The sequence below is a fragment of the Siniperca chuatsi genome, linkage group LG18, assembly GCF_020085105.1.
Source record: "Siniperca chuatsi isolate FFG_IHB_CAS linkage group LG18, ASM2008510v1, whole genome shotgun sequence".
Taxonomy (NCBI): Eukaryota; Metazoa; Chordata; class Actinopteri; order Centrarchiformes; family Sinipercidae; genus Siniperca; species Siniperca chuatsi.
The window spans coordinates 12,991,417-13,009,883 of record NC_058059.1 but is presented as its reverse complement, the minus strand read 5'-3'; the positions used below and the strand labels follow the sequence as shown (position 1 = coordinate 13,009,883).

At 40.5% G+C, this 18,467-nt stretch overlaps 1 protein-coding gene across 3 annotated transcripts in view; it reads left to right on the top strand.

Moving 5' to 3' along the window:
- bmpr1bb (bone morphogenetic protein receptor, type IBb) overlaps window positions 1-18,467 on the top strand; it is a 54,996-nt gene that overhangs the window by 25,156 nt on the left and 11,373 nt on the right. For all 3 annotated transcript variants that reach the window (XM_044173841.1, XM_044173839.1, XM_044173840.1), the window contains one exon: window positions 12,199-12,533. Coding sequence is in view for 2 of the 3 variants with exons in the window: in XM_044173839.1 (XP_044029774.1) it covers window positions 12,446-12,533 (88 nt within the window). In the remaining variant the exon portion in view is untranslated. The remainder of the gene's footprint in view (window positions 1-12,198; window positions 12,534-18,467) is intronic.

The window sequence follows — 18,467 nt, the reverse complement described above, 5'->3', positions numbered from 1 at the left end:
TAGTTGCAGCCCTATTCTATTCTACTTGTGACCACTTCCACTGTGATGTAGCATGGTACTGGCTCACTGTCACAGCTTACTGGGACACTTGAATACAAAGGAGTCAACGTTAAAGTCATTAGTCACACCTGTGCTTTTCCTGCTATGACAGTCAAAATGTCTGCTGTGGAAAGACTTATTTAAGAAGAAGATGGGGCATGTAGCGGTTGGGGCCCTGGTATTTTCTGATGAGGATACAAAATGAAGATTGAAAATGTGCTGAAGCCCTTTTTGTGAACTGCATCTAGTGCATCTTCGGGGTGATGTGTAACCATCCATGTTATCGTACTACTCATGATTTACACTGTATAAACATACATACTGTATGTTTTATGTGTAGTCTTCTTGATGTGTAGAAAATGACAGAACCTCAAGCACATTTAGATTTAACCGAGGTAGTCACCTTGGAAGAGGTCATTTTGTAATTTTGCAGCGCCTTGAAAATGTGCAGGACATCCCTCAAAGGGTGCCGATGAAATATCGCTGTAGGGAAATGGAAACCTCTCATCCATCATACAAGCAGTTTTGGCTGACAGATAAGAATCACCTATTAATCAGTGCAGATATTTTTTTGCTAGGATTGTTTCTTTACCAAAAAAAATAAATATTGTAATTTGAGGTGTGTATGTTTAGTAGGCTTTATATCAAAAAGAAACAAAATTAGAGCCATAAAAGTAGCACAAAATAGTTTTGAGCTCCACTACAGTATGTCCTTGCCTGAGTAACAATATTGTAGGTTCAAACGTATTTCAGATTCCAAAATTGCAGTGTGACACCTAATTTGTACCTCTGGTGTGCTTCCAGCTCAATGTGGCATTAGCAGTCACGGATGGAAAACAATCCACTTCGGCAAAAGGTCACTGTGCTTGGAAATAGGACCTTAAGTATCAACAGCTGTGAGATTCACGCATTACGACTCCTGTGTGTCCTTGTCTGTCCAGAAAACTAACACCTCATTTCATTTACTCATTTAGGCATTTACTTAATGTAATAAGTGGCAGTCATGTGCTAAGTGGGCAATTATGGTAATTGTATCTTTTCATCCCTGTCCTTGTTCCATTGTCTTCAGTTGCTGTCAGAGTGAGTGCTTAGCCTCTTAGTGCATCTTCACTTTAACTGAGGTTGATCTTTATCATCATGTGCTTTTGCGACTGATAACATGGCTGAAAGGTTTGGATGAATGGAGAAGCCTGTCCAGAGTAACACATGTTTACATTTCCTGGTTTCCTTTTCAAAAAGTTCAGGACTAAGTGGGTCTATGCAGGAAATCGTAAAACCATCTACAGATTAATGCTGATGTATTTCTGAAATGACAAATCATTTCAGTGCTTCATCGCAGTGTGTAACCCCCTCTCTTTCTGAAATCCTCCTTCAGATGGACAAAGAAGCTACCAAGTTAAGCATAAATTTGCCCTCGAAATGTTGCTAGTGACCATGTAGTCAAAGAACTGAGGTGTATGCTGTATCACTGTAGCCTTTACACCACTCACAAACACACAAAAGAGCTTTCAGCACTACAGCCGGGGGGGGGGGGCACATGGAAAATATGCACAGAAGACTCCCTCTCCATCTCCATCTGCTCTCACCCTGCACTCCCTCTCCATCACACTCCAACAACACAGAGCAGGTAGTTTGACCAGAGGCCGTGGACCGGCCCCTTCTATTAATTCCCTCTGAATTATAAAGCAGTAAAACTAAATTTATCCAAACACCATTAATCACAATGGCTAGGAGCGTCTATTTTAATGACCCGAATCTTTCTGGGGCCATCTATGGGCAGTTAATTTGCCATTTAAACCCCACCTGTCTGTGTCAACTAGTCCGTAGAGAAGTGCATAAATGTAGTCCAATAGCTGTTCCAAGGGCTGGGTTGTATCCATTCCTTCATGCATTACTACAGCCAGGGACAGGGCATGTTTAAAAGGACCCAGTGTGCAAAAGGCCCTGATGAATAACGTACAGGCTTTTTATTGCTACAGATATGCTCTCGGTACATGGAGCCAATTGCCCTGATTGTGTCTTGTGCAGTTAGTCTTACCTGTGGATTTGAGTTAATATATTAATCAAATGAAAATAATTACTTTGGCATTTATAAAGTATGAGGTCGTGGTTTAAAGACACTTTACTTTTGTGGCATTAGAAAAGTAAAACTTCCAGACTGGCGAGGCAATATACAGAGTGTTGAATCAGCATTAGATGACAGTATTTACTCCCAAAACACTCCGACCAAGGGCCATGAATGCTGGACTTATTCTCAATGTGATCATGTAGATTTGTTTTGTTGTATGTTATTGTTAACTAGTATTAATCTGCATTGAAGGGGAATGTTGCAGCTGGTTAACTGCACCTGGTTGCCCTTGTTACACATTGCTGATGCTGTGATTGGTCAGGTGGACTGCTGAACTTTGTGTTTCCTCCTGTGTAGGAAGTCTTTACTATATATTGTGTGGTTGTTGTCTTGCTCTGACGATGGCCAGAGGCTGAAAGCTCATTTACGTTTGAGCTAACTTTTGATACACGGAAACAAAAAATCTGCATAAATTTTTTTTTTACCATTTGAAATCGACCATTTAGTGACCACTTTGTATGTTATGCGGCTATACCCTCATTAAAGTCTGTCCCAGTCACCTCGGGTTCACACTTTCTAGTTTATATTATTTTTGACAGATTTGACACAAACCATGTCTTCCGAGCTGCTCTCTTCATTAAACATTTCCTGCAGCTTTGGTACGACATTCCTACACGCGCTCAGTGCACACACACAATTAGTGCTTGTTAAGAGAGCATGTGATATGGTAAATACACGACTGTTTTCCCATAATTACAGCCTCCTGTGAACCTTAGAGTAAGCAAGTGCTCTGGGTGACTTGCTTCATGTCTTTCTGAAAGGTCTAAACCTGGGACATCTTAACTTCCCCCTAAACGTAATGCTTCCTCCTCTTTTCTAAAAATATGCTGTCTTTTAAATTGAAACTTTAAGAAAAGCTAAACTATTGTCTCTGCTCATTCTCCATTCTCCCCACACACACATACATTCCACACTTTTCTTGCAGTTTTCCATTTCTTTGACCCTATTGCTGTCCCGTCACTTCCCTCTCTGCAGGTTATTTAGCACTTCAGTGGCGAGCAGGACTAATTGGAGCAAGAGACAGGTGGAGCCACTCTGTAGCAATCAGTCTTGTTAGTGGCTGAGCTATAGCTCACACTAGGCAATCTTTTTGTTTTTTGCAGTGCGAATACTGGAAGAAGGGCATGAACTTTTGACACACTCGCATATGGGGCCCCTAAGCAGTCTGCCAGGCTTTACTTATTGTGGTTAATGTCAAGGTTCTCTGTGTAACACCAGTAACTGAGTCTAAACGAACTCCATGAATATGCTTTGGAAGGCCATGCTACTGTTAGCTTGAAAAGGTAGTCTACCTGTCATTTAAACTGTGATAATTCAGATTCATTCTTTTTTTTTCTGTGTGTGTTCATACAGATTTCAAGATATAGGATGGCACTGCTCTGCACTGACACACAGCTCAAAATTTCACTTTCCTTGCTACATTTATTCAAATGAGTATCATCCCACATCCTTGCATGATCACTCGCCTATATGTCCACTTGTCTCTCTCCTATTTCTGTGTCAGTGTGTGGGGTAAGGTACCAGTTCAGTAATGATGTGTCGGTGTGAGCACGTCCAGTGTGCGCAGACATGTTGTAGTATAATGCAACCAGGCAGGTGTGAGGGTCACAGCCAGTTTGTGGGCCAGCGTCTTGACCCCTGCTGTCTGCTTTGTCTGACCGTCAGAGGAACCCCTTAATTAGACCCTTTGGTTTGCAGTGTCTGCCCGACGCAGCCCAGCAGACACTCAGCAACAATCCCTTCATTAAATGCTCCTGGTTGACTTGGCAAGAAGAGCCTCGGTTTCCCGATTCCAGCTGCACAAAGGCCATGTTAAGAAAATCTCCTCTAATATTTCACTTTGAATTGTGAGCACCTGTTCCTTTTTTCCATTACTGAGAAATGACTATGTGTAATCCTTATTTAGTAGAATATTCTGATTCACCAAGCTGCTATGGATGGAACTTTTTTCAATTTTATTGTTGACTGTTTTATCATCAAACTTTGCCCTATGTGAGTGGGCACTTTGCCTGTGTGTCTAGATTTTCTGTCTCATTCTGTCTCTGTGAACTGTTAGTGCTGCTGGAAAAGCTGTCATTATGCAAAAGTGTGTTGCTGAACTGCAACACACTACAGGTGTAAATACATTTATGAAGTCAAATCTGTTAAATGTTGCTTTTTCTCCTCCAAAAGTTTTTTCTTTGTCAATACGGCAGTTCAGAATGATTAATTATAGGTTTACACACTGCTGCACAGTGTTATTTCAACAAAATGTTGCCTTTGGTTGGTGTATGTTTGCAATGTGAGTACATACTATTATGTAAGATGCCAGAGTAGAGTAATCAAGTGGCCAGAAAATGAATGGGAACAGAGCTGCGAGGGAATTAACTTAAGTACAGCTCACTGGCAGCCAGGCCTGCTGACAAAAACAAGGAGACCTACTCAGTAGAGATCCAGATAGACCTGGCCCAGTGACCTTCAGTGGTAGAGAAAGAGAGAGAGGGAAAGGGGAAGGATTTCATTCTGCTGTTCTTGGCCGGTGCGTGTCGTCGCCCTGGCCATGGAAAATCACAGAACACTTTCTTAACGGCACCTTCAGAGCCAGACAGACACTTCTTTACATGGAATCCATCTGTAAGGTTGTGTGGCTGTTTTGTAACCACTGTGCCCACAGGTGAAATCTGAGCCACAGGTGTGTTTCAGGCGCAGTCACCAGTTGGTCCACAGAAAGAGCCTTGTGCATTGATGTAATCACAGCCTTTCAGGTAGCTTCAGTGTTAGTAGTCAAATATAAAGACATTACAATGTTGTCCCACCAAGTCATTTGATAAGGTTCTCATGAAGAAGCTACATCACTGGGTAAAAAGAAAAGTGGATATTTTATGAGGAAATCTGATCAGGTTCTTTCCAGCTGACCTGATATTTTAGCTTCAACTTTGCATGATGTAACACAGCTGTAGTTCAATACAATACTCAGAAGAATTTAAAAACATCACTTAAAGGTTATTTCACCGAACTTGTAAAAACAGAATAGGATGATGTAAAAAATGTGTTCTGTAACATTGCATTTGCACAGTTGTTTGAACTAATACATTGCATTACAAATGGAACAAATAAAAAAGGAAAACAACTCTAGCTGTCTTGCAAAACAGTCCACACAACTACTGCATAATTACACAGTCTAAAATTTAACACCATGTTGTCTCAGTGATTTGCAAGGCAATGAGTCTGTCTGATCGTCAGAAAAATAACCACAAAGCAGTTTGAGACGTTGTTCTGAGCAAGTAAAAAGAAGCAAAGCCAGTGTAGTAAAATACTCTCAGAAATGTTATAAAGATCAGTCTGAGCCACACCAAATCTTTTGACAATTTACAAATGCAGGGTTTGTCAACTTAACAGTATTACCATTTACACAGCGGACTGTAGGCCTATGAAAGGTGGACTTACTGCCTTGCCCAGAAACTTCCCCAGTCCCCTCAAGTTAGATTCAAATTGTACTGGTTCAACTGCTTCAAAAGTGCTGGTTTGAACATTAGATAGCAGGATGTTGGCGGTGGTGTGTATATGCGGGCGAGGAGTGTGTGTGTGTGTGTGTGTGTGTATAGAGTGCATTTCTAGATACTCAAAGATGCTTTACATGATGGAGCATAGCGTTAGTTCAGGCAGAGTGCTGAAGTGGCGCTTGCATTAGCTGTTTTGCATCAGCTACACTACTCTGCTTCACAATTACTGGCTCTTAACCAGCTCTGTGGCTATCAGCTGATGTTCAAATCATATTCACAAAGGTGTATAGTGCGTGACCATTATAACCTGACACTTCTAACTATAGCTCTAACTATTAGTCTCCTGATACACTCATGCCAACACCGTTTGCTCCTGCAGCTCCCTCCACCTCCCCAACCTCCTCTTTTATGTGCTTTATTTTTAAGATTTTTGATTTAATGTCTATTTACTGTATTTGTTAAGATGGGATTCATTCTCCCAGCAGATTCCTTGTTGCCATTCGGATTCTTTGAGAGCCCACTCAAAGAGCAGAGCCTTTTCGATCTATATAACCATTTGACATAAATGGCTAATTCCTCATTGTGTATCTGACTGAAATTAGGTAAGCAAAATAAATAAATAAAAATAAAAAATAGGCAGGGGGCAGCAATGGAGAGGACTTTGTCACACCAGGTCCAGTGCTTGGTCCCGGATGGTGGGGAACAGTCTGACGAACAGAGGCTGGGGGAAGGAGTGTGGCGGTGGAGAAGGTCGGTTAGGTAGCAGGATGGTGGGCTTTGTAAGTGAGGAGAAGGAGTTTGAATTGAATCCGTTGTGGGACAGGGAGCCAGTGGAGGATGGATGATATATACATAGTGAGAGGATAAAGATTTGTAAATATCTATCCCTTTTAAAATCTCAGGTTGTGGGCAGTCCTACAAATCAATGAGCTGGACTACTTTAACGCATTATCGGGTTTACAGGCTATTTGGATCAATGTCATGAAGTACCTTTTATTTGTCAGGTGTTTAATTCACTGGATTAACCAAAAGGAGACGTATCATTTAGACATTTTATGTTTCTCAATTGCATTTTTAGAAAACATTGTATTTTATGATATTGTGAGATAGAATTACATATATTATGTGAAAATGTATGTGCTCTATATAAAATACTATGTGTCAAATTTCTACTTTACATGCCATCTCTGGGTTTAGTTTACTTGATTGGCTAGAAGCAGTGTTAAGTGAGATATTTATGAGCATCACAAAAGTTTTGACATTTACAACCTGACACAGACAATCACCTCGCAGAAACTGTGCGGTTGCAACAAACTTAATTACTACCTGCACACTGTGCATCTTTATGCATGTCTGAATGCTGCAAATTCAAGTATGTGGATACACCATGTTCTCTCCTTGTTGCCTGGAACACAAAGTTATGAGTGTACAAACATTGCTTTCTTCCATCATAAAGGTCAGATCCTGAATTAAACAGTGATATATTCTTATAGGATCACTTCATTTTCTGTTTGAAGCTTTTGAGTTTTTGAGTGATGTGCAATCATATCACTCCAAAACTGATACTACTCCAGGTTTTCCTGCATTTTTCCAGAAATTATACTGCCTAACAGCATGAAAATTGGCAAGAAAAAAAATTATTCAACAGAAGTGACCATGTTTCATTGTTTTTCAATATCTCACTACGTCGTCTCATCATGAAAGAAAGAGACCGTGAGACAGACTGAGCAAGAGAATGAGACAGCGTGGCAGACAGAGGGAGGGGAAAGAGGGCGAATCTTGCTGTGACAGCCTTTTCACTCCTTATGAATGACATTTTTCTTCCCCCTCAGCATTCTCTGGGACTTCAAAGCGTCAATCTCAGCAGAGTGATTTGGCCCTACTATTGTGTGAATCCTGAATATTCATCAGGTTCTTTGTCTTGAGGGCTGGAGATCTGCAGGGATCTCACAGTATATTACCATTTTATATATTTATATATATATATATATATATATATATATGAACCACTACATAAATGATTGGCTTGTTGGTAAACGAAGACTGTTGACTTGAAAATGCACAGAGGCTATTGTTCAGCAAGTAATCGGTCGCTCTATCAGTAGGATATTTTAACAACTCTCATAATTGATTAATTGTTAATGTCATTTTTTAAGCAAAAATGCAAAATATTTGCTGGCTCCACCTTATTTCATGTGAGGATTTTTTGTTTCCCCCTTTTGTATATCACTGTAAATTAAATATCTTTGGGTTTTGGACTATTGGTTGGACAAAAACAAGCAATCTGAAGATGTCACCTCTGACTTTTTAGAAATTGAGATGGGCAGTTTTCATGATTTTCTCACATCTTGAAGGACTAAATGATTAATCCATTAAACTGACAAATTGATAATGACAGTAACCAAATAAAAGTTGCCGCGCTAGTTCTGCTCCATGATACAAAAGATATCTGTGCTTCTTACAACTTAATGAGGAGAGGAAGCAAATCTTTGTCTAGCTGGATGATGAAGACTGTGTCACGCTTTCTCGACTCTTACACCCCGAATGGACCATCTGGGGCGGACAGCTGTGTTGCCACGGTAATAAATTGCTTTCCAGGATTCTATGACAGCAGTTTTAACACTGAGCTGCTGAAAATCCTCCTAATTTCACAGAGCTGAGGGTCAGTTTGGCCCCGGCTGGAACATCGCTCATGATACGCATTCCATCTCTCCTCGACGTAATTTCATCATCTGTGTTCTGCCATAGCTTTTTGTTTCACAGGTTAGCAGTGATTTTTCACAGTCATCCATCCCATTCCTCTTGCTGTGTGATGAAAGGTGTGTTTGCTCCTTTAAAGTCCTTTTTCTGAAATAAAAAACGTGGCTCATTTTCATGGTGCATTGTAACACTACTGCTAGTATTATTGTAAGGTCTCTATTTCATAAGAAAATGTTTGCCTTATGAAATGGAGACAGATTATTACAAACAACGAAGCTGCATTAATTGATCTCTGACTGCTGGAGGGCAGAGTGTGGGGGATACAGAGTCTGCAAAACAAATTGAAAGTAATCTCACAGCGAAACTACTCCCCACACCTCCCTCCCAGTCTCTCCCAAATCAAAATTTAATGCCCATTGTACTAAGAGGTCAAAGCCAGAAGTGGACCATGCACCATGGGTGAAAATACAGTGCCAGCAGAAAAGTTATCTTTACATGGCAAGTGAAGTGGTACTTGACTTATTGAAGTACATGATTTCTGACTGTGTTTATGTGAGTGGAGAGAAATGTATTATGGTATAATGTGCTTCATAGTGTGTGACGGCCTCTGCGTGGCAAGTGCACAGGGGATGGTTTCTGTTTTTGTAGCGACACTCTGCCAAAAGGTTGAGGAGTCTCTGTGATATCTGTCAATATCGTACTGCAAATTTGCCACTAAATGCAGTCGCTCTGAAAAAAAGTCCAAAAAAAGTCCTTGTTGTACTTATTTAGACACATGTATTATAACAAGTATTTGATTATCTTGGGTTTTGTTGGAAGGACCTTGTGTTTTTTAATTTTAGCATCCATCATTTTATGCTAACATTGTATTGTCAAAAAAGGAGCAGTGGGTTTTATAGTGTCAGTGATCAGAGAACAGAGGAGGTTTGGTAAGGAGCACTGAGCTGGAGTTTTTCAGTCTGGTTAAGAAAGTTAGAGAGCTGAAACCATGGATGTATTAAGAGAACTGGATACAGGGTGGTTCCAAGATGGCCAAACATTCATTCCAATAAAACAGCTTAGCGCTGTTCCTGGGGGCTTTGCTGAAACTAGTTGGCTAGCAAATCTGTGGTGGACTTAAAGGTCTTTCACATTGAAAAGAATCATTATCTGCATGTCTGTAATAATCAAAGAGGTGCTCCAATAATTTAGTACTGCACTTTTCACTAAGTTGGGAAGCTTGCAAGAAGCAAGTAAACAAAAAAGGAATGCTCAAAGTCAAAGCAGCAGAGGCTGAGAGATCCTGATGTTTAGTCCCTAGTTTAAGTCAAGCCTGAAAAATTGCTCGATTCTACATTTCCCATAATACAACTCAATAGCATCTTGTGTTAGACTTCCCCTGCCTGGTAAATGCCTTTAACCTTTAAATCGCATGCCCCAGTTTGTCATCAGGCCAGAGACAAAAGAAATGAAACCACTATATTCACCAGTGAAGTAGCACTTCCCATGATGAGTAAACTGAACCTTAATGTGTGAAATTGGTGGAGTGACCCTTTAACGCAGCTTTTGAATTGTGTTCTGGCGCTTGCATGTCTAATGTGACTATTTCTCATTCCAGTTGCAACAAACATTGTGGTTTCACAGAATGATAGAGGTGCTGACAGAACGATTTCTCCAGCAATATTAATCATCCTGTAACTATGTGTGCGATGACAGATGGGTTCTGCAGTTAAAATTCATACTAAGAGAGGGGAGGGGAAGAAAAAGGAGGGGAAGTGAAGAGTTAATTTCACTGAAAGTCTTCCAACCAGTCTGCCCCACTTTCAACCCCTTTATGTGGTAGAGTGACCCCCACCTACAGAGCTGCTCACTCCCCTGGACCCCCCATCCCTGTGGGCTGAGTAGGCTTTCTGAGAATACAGCGAGGCTCCACGCTGGGTGTTTGATGGAGCGCAGAAGGGTGTGTGAGGTGCACTGACCCATTCACATTGCTCCCCATGCACTCGTGCTCCAGAATAAGCTGACTTATCACATGTAATACACAGCAATGCACAAATCAGGAGTGACAGCTTATAGTGCCAGTGAAGCACTGGACGAGAGAAGTGGCTTCGGGGAGCTACTGTTCCCACCCAGTCAGACTTTAAGAGGGGACAGGTGTGAGATGGAGAAGCCCATTTGGCTGTTGATGTTGTTTTGCCCTCCTCCGTCACTGCTTTAACACCACCAGGACCTTTTTTGCTTTTTTTTTTTGTATCCCTCCAACCATTTGGAATGGATAAACATCTCTTCAAGGAAACCGTTTTGTTCACTCACAAGGACCTTACTTGTGTGATTGTGGAAATTCGGCCATCACTTACATGTTTACGATATGTGTAGGTGCTGTAGTAGACTTGATGTAATCTGTCTAATAGCTCACTTAATCCTCTTATCTTGTAACCCACATAAATCTTTCACCAGTGGAATGTGTCCCTATTGTTATCATTTTTCCCCTTGTGGTTTTGCATGTTTGCATGTATGTGTTGGATTAGTGTGAAGTTGCAAAGTTGTGGCGGTGCCTGGAGGTGTGAGCTCTAATCACCTCTAATCACCTGACGTGTGATGGCCTAAACCCTGCAGATCAACAAGTGTTTGCGTTTTCACCCCTTTCACACACAGACTCACATGAGGAACTGAACGCGATTCAGCCTATGTCTGAACTTTAATACCAGACTCTTGTATACAGATTATTGCCCGGTCTTTGCCATTCACACAATCACACCTCTGTCTGCAGCTGTAGTTCCATAACCATTACATCAAGATGGGGTTGTCGAGAGGTCGGTTGCTTTTTCTGTGTTCATCAGACAGATGAAGGATGCAATTCCATGACTTAATTGTTCAAGTCTTTTTGGACTCGTTAAGGAGGGTGGTTGATAGTTGCAGCCTTACTTTCATCTTTTTAAATGTGGAGTTGTATTATTGAACCTTGACTCTTACAGTTTTTTCCACTTTCCCCACTGTTTTGTTTGTTTTCGTATTTTTTGTGTTGTATATTATTATGAAACATGACAGTAAAATCCTATAGCAATAAAGAAAAACCATCACCTGCAGAAACAGATGATGTGCAGAAAGTAACTGGTAACATCTGACAGAACAGTAACTTTTCAGCAACAACTTATTCTCTAAATTCATTTTTAAACATCTTTGCAATTGAGAGGAACATAATTTATGTCTGGTAGAATGTGCTATAGCAACTCTGTAATTTATTGTGCACAGACTTTCACACCAAAGCTGTGCAGTGTTGGACACACAGAAAACTCAGGAACAGTGCTGCTGAGCCAGGATGAATAACCTGTGTTGACCCATTCACACCAACCACAAATACATGTTTTGTTCTGGGTTCTTGCTTCGTTGCATCAAACAATTCCAAGCTCTGACTTGCACCACCTTGCAGGATCTGATACCAGATGGTTTTACCAATGTATATGTACATGTCCTCTGTAAGTTTATACTCCTTAGTTCTTACTGTAGTTTCTGTGTCCCTCTTGGCATGCGGTGTGTTTGTATGCCTGTGGCAATAGATCATAATGCTTTCACTGCTGCCTTTCGCACCTCATTCAGCCCCGGCTCACATCCACGGCCCTGGTTCACACCCTGTTGCCCCTTTCTATTCTGCTCTCCTTTCTGTGTATGAGTGATATGAGAATATGTAATGTATGTGTGTGAAAGAGAGAGAGAGGCTGTACGTGGATTTAGATATACTCAGCTGTTCCCTCTGTAGTGAGCTGGTCATAGAAAGGGCCGGACAAATAGCACAGTGAGAGAGCAACCAAGTAACACCCTCCTCCCCCCTCTTTTCTCCCCCTGTTCTTTCTCTGTGTCCGTGTCTCCCAGGCTGTCAGTGTGGAGTAGTGCTGGAGGCTGTGGGGCGTCTGTGTGCTGTGAGAAGTTCCTGAGAGTGCAGAGAGGCAGAGTGGCAGTCACTCACAGAGAGACACTTGTACAGAAAGAGGACTGGCGCTCTTTCACGGAAGGATATAAAACGCAGTCTCACACCTCCGCCTCTTTGCACGGGCGTGTTCGTTGTGGCAGCACCTCAGGGATTTGAAGGAGGCGGGCAACTGGGTTTGGTGCTAGCGTGATGGTGGTGGTGTGGCTGCCTCAGGAGTGGGCCTGGCAGGCTGTTCTCCTGGTGACTGGACTGGCATCACTGAGCTGTGGGTCTCATGGTGAGTACTGTGCTCCTAGTACTGTGTGTTTTGACGCTTCCACTATTCCACTGCATTTATGTTTCATATTTTAAGTCACTGAGGCCAATGAGTTTGTCACTCATTGGCTAAACTGTAATATAAAGCTGCATGAAACAAATTGAAAGATTAAATGTTTTTAAATTTGTGCACATTTTCTTCTTAGGTATCTATATTTGTGCTTTGGGGTGCAGAGGCGGTTAAATGCACTTTATTTTCCTGAAGTCAGAAGCATGTTTTCACACATATTATTGTAACTATTGTTAAGTTGCAGGTTGATCGTATTAGCTGTAAGGTTATCCGTCTATTTTTTACCCTTTGGTATTTATGATGAGCAAAAGCTATTATGATCTCCACAGGGGCTACCATGAGAACGGGTGTGCATTTATCTGCCCCGTCCGCTCCCTCTCTCCCTTCCAAATCCCCCCACCCCCCTCTTCATGTTTTGAATTGTTTGAAGATGGACAGCCAGTTGTCTTTTACGATGAATGCCAGCAGTGTCACGGTCCCCCGTAAGGTTGTGACAGACGGGGAGGGTCAACAAGCTCCCAGCTTCAAGAAGATGACACTTGTGCATTTGTTCTGTTTCTGATCACAGAAAGGAGAGAGACATTGTTGGTCAATAGCATTAGTATAAATATGGTTTGGGGATTCCTAATTTTAATATACACATATTAAAACACTAATTTAACCATTTCTTTAAGTTGACCAGTCACACATAAATTATTTGCTTTTATGATCTCAAAGTTTCTCAGTGTGGCTTTTTATTTGAGATGAAATGATTAATCAATTAGTCAATCAACAGAAAATGTATCTGCAACTATTTTCAGAATCGTTTATGTCATTTCTTTGTCTTATATGATAGTAAACTGAAGAAGATGTCACCTTGGGCTTTAGGAAATTGCAGTGGACATTTTTTACAATTTTGTGAAATTTCATAGACCAAACAATTAATTGATTAATAGAAAATTAATCCAATGAATCGATAATGAAAATAATCATTAGTTGCAGCCCTACTTTTAATGGTTTATGTGGACATTAAGCTTAACCTTTGCAGAAATACTCAGTTGTCAAACACTTATTAAGAACACAGTTGAGTTTCAGGCTGTAAAGCCAGCATCTGGGTGCACATGCACACACATACACACAAGCACAGTGTTTGTAAATATTGTTATTAAGAGATGGTCTGGAAAATGTCACCATATGACTCTTTGCTGCAACTGGATTTCCCTTAAATGATAGATGGTGTGTCAATTCTTTAATTTAGCGAATGTATGCTCTCCTGGTGCTGCCATGGCCTATTTTTGGTATACTGAAGTTAGAATGTACCCATAGTGTATGATACATCTTGTATACATCTATCTGTCATATATGTATTTATATACATATATATGTAAAACATCTCAGACCAAAGCTGTAACAGTATATCTACATAATTGTCACTGATACATTTTTGGAATAAATTGGAAAGCTTTAAAAAAAATTCAACAGCAGGAATAATAAGCAGGTGATGTGATTATGAAAAAGTCAGGTAAATACATACAGTCAACTTCACTTTGGAACACAAAGGGGTTTTGAATCATGGTACAAAGAAATGCTTTACTGAAAGTGTGTCAAAAATAAAGAGCAGCTGTAAAATCCCATACTGACTGAGTGGTCAACTTTTGCAGTTGGTCACAAAATACCTCAGCTGCTGATGAATGTTTCTTCAGAGAATTTCCTTTATTTGTATCTGTGCAGACTGAGCTAAGTGTTTAACCCCCTCATAAAATATTAGTCCAGCGAGTTTGAAGGTCAGTAGCCCCACGGATATAAAGGATGTGGGAAGATGGAGTGAAATTCAGACAGAATCATCTCTGAAGAGTAGCATTGATTCTTATTCTTCAGTCTGGCTATAAACTGACAGGAGGTTTCTGCTTGGTCCCATCAGTGCGGACTGACAAATAGTAGGTGAAATGAAGCTGTTGGAAAGATTTCATACTAAAGCTATTTCTGCAGTGTTGGGCTTCCTTAGTTTTTTTTCTTCTGTCCACTTTCTTTCACCAATACTTGAGCCACCAGTTGCTTTTTCTGTTTCCTCTGTGATCTGATCTTTTAAAGGTCTCCAAATGAGTAAAACATGTGGGAGGTTGCCCATAAATCTAAGTAGCACGGTCAATTTGCCACCTGTTTCTACAGGCATGTGAGGTTCACAGAGAGTAGATGAGCCCTAGCTTCATTCTTCCGGTGGCACTGCAGTGGAAATACGAAAAATTCAGTGCAGTTATGTGACGATAGCATCTTTTTATCATGGTTACATTTTTAAAAATGATGTTGGTTTTGGCTCCATCCACATTTTGGTTTCGCTTTGTCACATGTTTGTAACACAAAACCTGCTGAGTAAACATGAAAACCCAATGTGTCTGGGCCATGGCTACTAATGACTACTACAAGTCAAGGAGAAACACTCACCCACAGTTGTCCATCACCTTTGCCATCCTCTGGTCTTTTGGACAGACATGTAAAATCAAAAGGACTCTCTGAGGAGCTGATTTCCAAGTACAATGTGTTTTCATTCACAGCAATCTTCGAATATCTGAAAATGTCACTGTGTCTCTGTAGGATTGTATCTCTGGAGGAGCATTCAGAGGGTGTTTTAATTTTGTCTTCATCAACAACCATTAGTTTTACTGTTGCTCCGCTTCAGTTCAGAGTGTGAAGGATTTTCAACTATATTTGATGAGGTTTGTTAGAAACTGACTACTACTAATTACAAAACTTTGTGTGTGATGTTCTGTAAGGGCTGATATATTTGTACTTTAAATAGAAAGTGTGTGATTTAATTGAGAACGTGTTTATTAGAATTACAGGAATGTAATTCAAATAGTTTATGGGATACTGAGCTTCAAAGTGTTCAGCCTTCCTGACATTAAAAGGAGATGGATCCTCATAGAATCGGTTAATGTGACTGTTGACAGAAAAGTCAGATTGAACTGTATGATTCCAAGTGTATGAAATCTATGTAACTACATATACAAAATGTTTCTTCAACAGTTTGCAATGATACAGTATGCAGAAAGTGTTATGTAGCATATACAATACTCAACACTCTTTGGAAGACATTTGTTTGGAGCGTTGGAGTTTTGTGGAATAAGGTCAGAGTGTAGTGTGGTGCAGTGGTCCAGAAGTACAAAACAGCAGCAGTTGGTCCTCTGCAGGACCGGGCTCCTACAGCCTTCGGTGCACTGCTTCCTGTCAGGATGTGGATACGGTTCCCCCACACAGAATTTGATCCCCAGGCAGATGTGCTACTCCAGTGGTCAGGCATGGGAGCGTATACTGTGTGTATGTGTGTGTTTATGTGTGTTTGCGTAATAGTGGTTCATGTGCCTTGTGAGATTTGGAAACTTAGGACTACTTTTTGTGAGTTCAGGGAGTACTCAGTCCTCAGACGTCCTCCAGCTCTAAACTTTAAAAATTGCAGCTTCTGAATGATGAGCTTCACCAACGCATGAACACAGAATAATACTGTAGTTTTGATTAATGTAGTTCATGTAGTGTCGGAAAATCAAGATTATATCAACACTAAAACTTAACAATTCAATCCTTGGGTCAGGTGAAATTGGTTCATTAATTTTAAGCATATCTGGTTTGAAGTTTTATAGAGACCTTGAACAACCTTGAGTAAAAACAGAAGCTTCACTTTTTTGGCAGAAGTAATATTGTGGGGTAAAATGACATATTGTGGTGGCGCTATGGCCGTAGTCTCTGAATATGTCTGTAATGGAGCCCAGCATTAGTCAGTGGCTTGTGGCTTTTTCCAGTAAGTCCAGACCACATGGATAGATAAACGAGCAGTGACATGAATTGATGGGTATTGTGGATAGACAATGTCACAAACTTCAAAGGAGTAGGAATAAACAAGAGAAGATAGGATTAAGGTTGTCATATACAGTCTATGGTTGGGATGAGTGCCACACACATACACACAGTGTGGTCAATACAAAAGCCTTGGTTTCAGAACATACTGGCATCTGCACCTGTTCTGTGTCTTTTAAGTCTGTGTCTGTGAGTTTGTGTGTGCATGTGTCTGTATGTCTGCATCAATTAAAAGTACAGCAAATTGTTCTCAATGGCTGCTGTGTAGTAAAACATTCAGCATATGTGTTGTATTTTACTTAACATAATGTGAACAAAAATAAGAACAAAGTACAAGGGAAAGAAATTACACAATTACATAGAGATTTATAAAGACATATATATATATATATATATATATATATATATATATATATATATATATATATATATATATATATATATATATATATATATATGCAAAATCATTCATAGATTCATATGCAAGATTTTCTGTGATTTATCAGTAACTCTAATAGATCTCAGTGCACAGTACTTTTTCCCTTTATGATGAAGTGTGTGTCTGTCTCTCTCTGCTCTTGGCATTTATTAGAATAGTGCAAAAGTCAGTTTGTCTCTGTGTCTGCTGTGTCCGTGCCTTTCTGTGTTTGAGTATTTTGTTGTGGATATAGCAGCTCCCTGCTGTATTCACACCCCAGTGGAACGTTTTCTCTGTGCAACCAGTATGAATCCCTGACAGTTGAGCTAGTTTATCTGAAGGTGGGGTTGGGGTACAATGTGGGACAGGGTCTACGGCAGACAGGTCCCCCTCCATAAATTTGTTGTGGCATTATTGCTGCGGGTGGTGGGAGCCTCAAAGTGACCATCGCATTCCCCCGCACGTTCCTCTGGTCACGGCCGGTAAACACAGAACAGGTTGCTGGAAGCTGTGCGGTGGAAATAGATGACCTGATGTGGGTGTTGCAGCAGAAAAGGAGGAGAGAGTGTGGAATGTACTCCTCAGACACGTTCTTGTATGTGTGTGTGTGTGTGTGTGTGTGTGTGCATGTACAATATGTGCACATGTGTGAGTGTCTCGTGTGGCAGAGGCCTTTGAAGCCTGTAGGGGGTTAAGAGGGATGAGGATGCGGTGATAGGGTGGAGGAGGATGTATGGCCCCTTTGCAGGTTGGTTGTGACCCCCTCGGGGTCAGAGTGCACTCTAGAGACACTGGGGAAGATGTCTCCTTTGAGGAGGTGATTTATCATGGCCACCTGGAGAAACTTATCTCCCTTTTCTCTCATGTCCTCCTCTCCTCTTGTGATGAACAGTCTGTGTGAAGGTCTCAGCTCACAGGTTAAATGGCTATAGTGCTGTGAAGTCGGCTATTGTGAAACAACCGTGTTAATTAGAACACTTTCATTTTCCTAGACTTGAAATTCCCCTGTCAACATTTCTCTGTTAAGTTATTACTGGTAATAGCAGTAATTCTGTTCTGCATTGATTTCCAGTTATCTCTTGATGGAAAAACAAAACCCAATATTATAACAGCATATTTATTGATTGCCAGTGTCTGTCTGGATTATAACTTTAGTTGCATATAAGGGTCACATCACGCACTTCTGTCTCTAGTGCACAGAAAAAATCCAGAGTAGCTGTGGACAATATGAATATTTATCAGGAGTTAAATTTAGAGATTAATTCGAGGACGTTCTATCTACCGTATACCTATGTAGTCAAATGAATTATTGTTTTCATCAGACACAATTTCAGATAAATGCTCTCACAGTGCACAACAGTACACACACAGATAAGCTACAAACGAAAGGAACAAATTGGCTTTAGTTTTCATTTTCAAAAATTTCAAGCTCACGTAGCACATTCTCTGAAATTCTCAACTTCTGACTCATCACCGACTCTTGTGATACAAAAAGCTATTCTCAAAGATCCTCCTTTGAAACATTTAACATACTTAATGGTTTTAAACAGTTTTTTTACATTCTAACTTTTCTACGTTTGCTTGCTTTTGTGTCATACTTGTTACCATACACTGATCATCCAGGTATGTGTACCTTGCTT